This window comes from Sinocyclocheilus grahami, unplaced genomic scaffold (assembly GCF_001515645.1).
Source record: "Sinocyclocheilus grahami isolate Dianchi unplaced genomic scaffold, SAMN03320097.WGS_v1.1 scaffold2414.1, whole genome shotgun sequence".
Lineage (NCBI taxonomy): Eukaryota > Metazoa > Chordata > Actinopteri > Cypriniformes > Cyprinidae > Sinocyclocheilus > Sinocyclocheilus grahami.
In genome coordinates this window covers 25,154-26,053 of record NW_015507593.1, presented here as the reverse complement: position 1 = coordinate 26,053, position 900 = coordinate 25,154, and the positions used below count along the sequence as shown (strand labels likewise).

Here is a 900-nt window from a genome sequence, read left to right as displayed (position 1 = left end):
TCTCCAACTCGACAGTATCCGACTTCGTCCCAGCATCCCAACCTGCTGTGGTTTTCATGAGCGATTACACTACCATGGAGATCTTCCAGCAGGTCACTATGACTGGGATTCAGGGTCCATCCATACAAACAGTAAAACCTGGATTGGTTGCTGTACATCCGGGGCAGGATTATGTTCAGCAGTCCTATTTTTTGCAAGAAATAGCCAAGGAACCACCAGGGGCATTTAACGGTACTGATTTTTTGAACCCAGAAATCACAGTGCTTTGAGATGCTCTTATCCGGTGATTTAGAGGACACTTACTGTACGGACACAATCCCTCTGGGGCACTTTGAGATCAGGAGCTTCAATTCAGGGTACAATGCTCATTGTCCTGTTCCTGACAGCTTTAGCTGCTACTCAACACCTCCCATAAAAGATGGAATACGCTACTTGTATTGACAGTGAATTGGACTCAGGTCTCCGAATTCTACCTCTGAAGCACCAGTTCTTGCGACAGAGACCACTGCATCAATGACACAGCCCTAGATGTTCCTTAAAAGGGGTCATGAAAAGCATTTTCAGATCTTTATATTATGTTTCTGGAGGTTATCAATGTTTTATTGCATAAAAAAAATTGTAAACTACGACAAGTTTCCATCCTTATTTTCACTATTTCACAAACACTTAATTTCAAGGGGTTGTTACCTCTTTTAGAAATGCAATTTTTCCCCCCCCAAAAAAATTTCAAAGGGTGGGAAAATTATTATAAATTTTTTTTGGTGCACTGTCGCTTTAATTATTATTGTACATGATCTGTACAGAATATACTACTATATTTCCATGTGAATGTGTTACCATTATATTTTTACAAATATATAATCGTCTGCATTCAAGTTTTTTTTGAATATATATATATAT

The 900-nt window shown here is 38.8% G+C and overlaps 1 protein-coding gene across 1 annotated transcript in view; it reads left to right on the top strand.

Moving 5' to 3' along the window:
* Positions 1–658, top strand: part of LOC107574963 (leukemia inhibitory factor receptor-like) — a gene marked incomplete at its 5' end in the record, with an annotated part of 9,140 nt that extends 8,482 nt beyond the window's left edge. Inside the window, one exon of the mRNA XM_016261378.1 lies at positions 3–658. Coding sequence (XP_016116864.1) covers positions 3–269 — 267 coding nt within the window. The remainder of the gene's footprint in view (positions 1–2) is intronic.
* Positions 659–900: the final 242 nt, after the last annotated feature.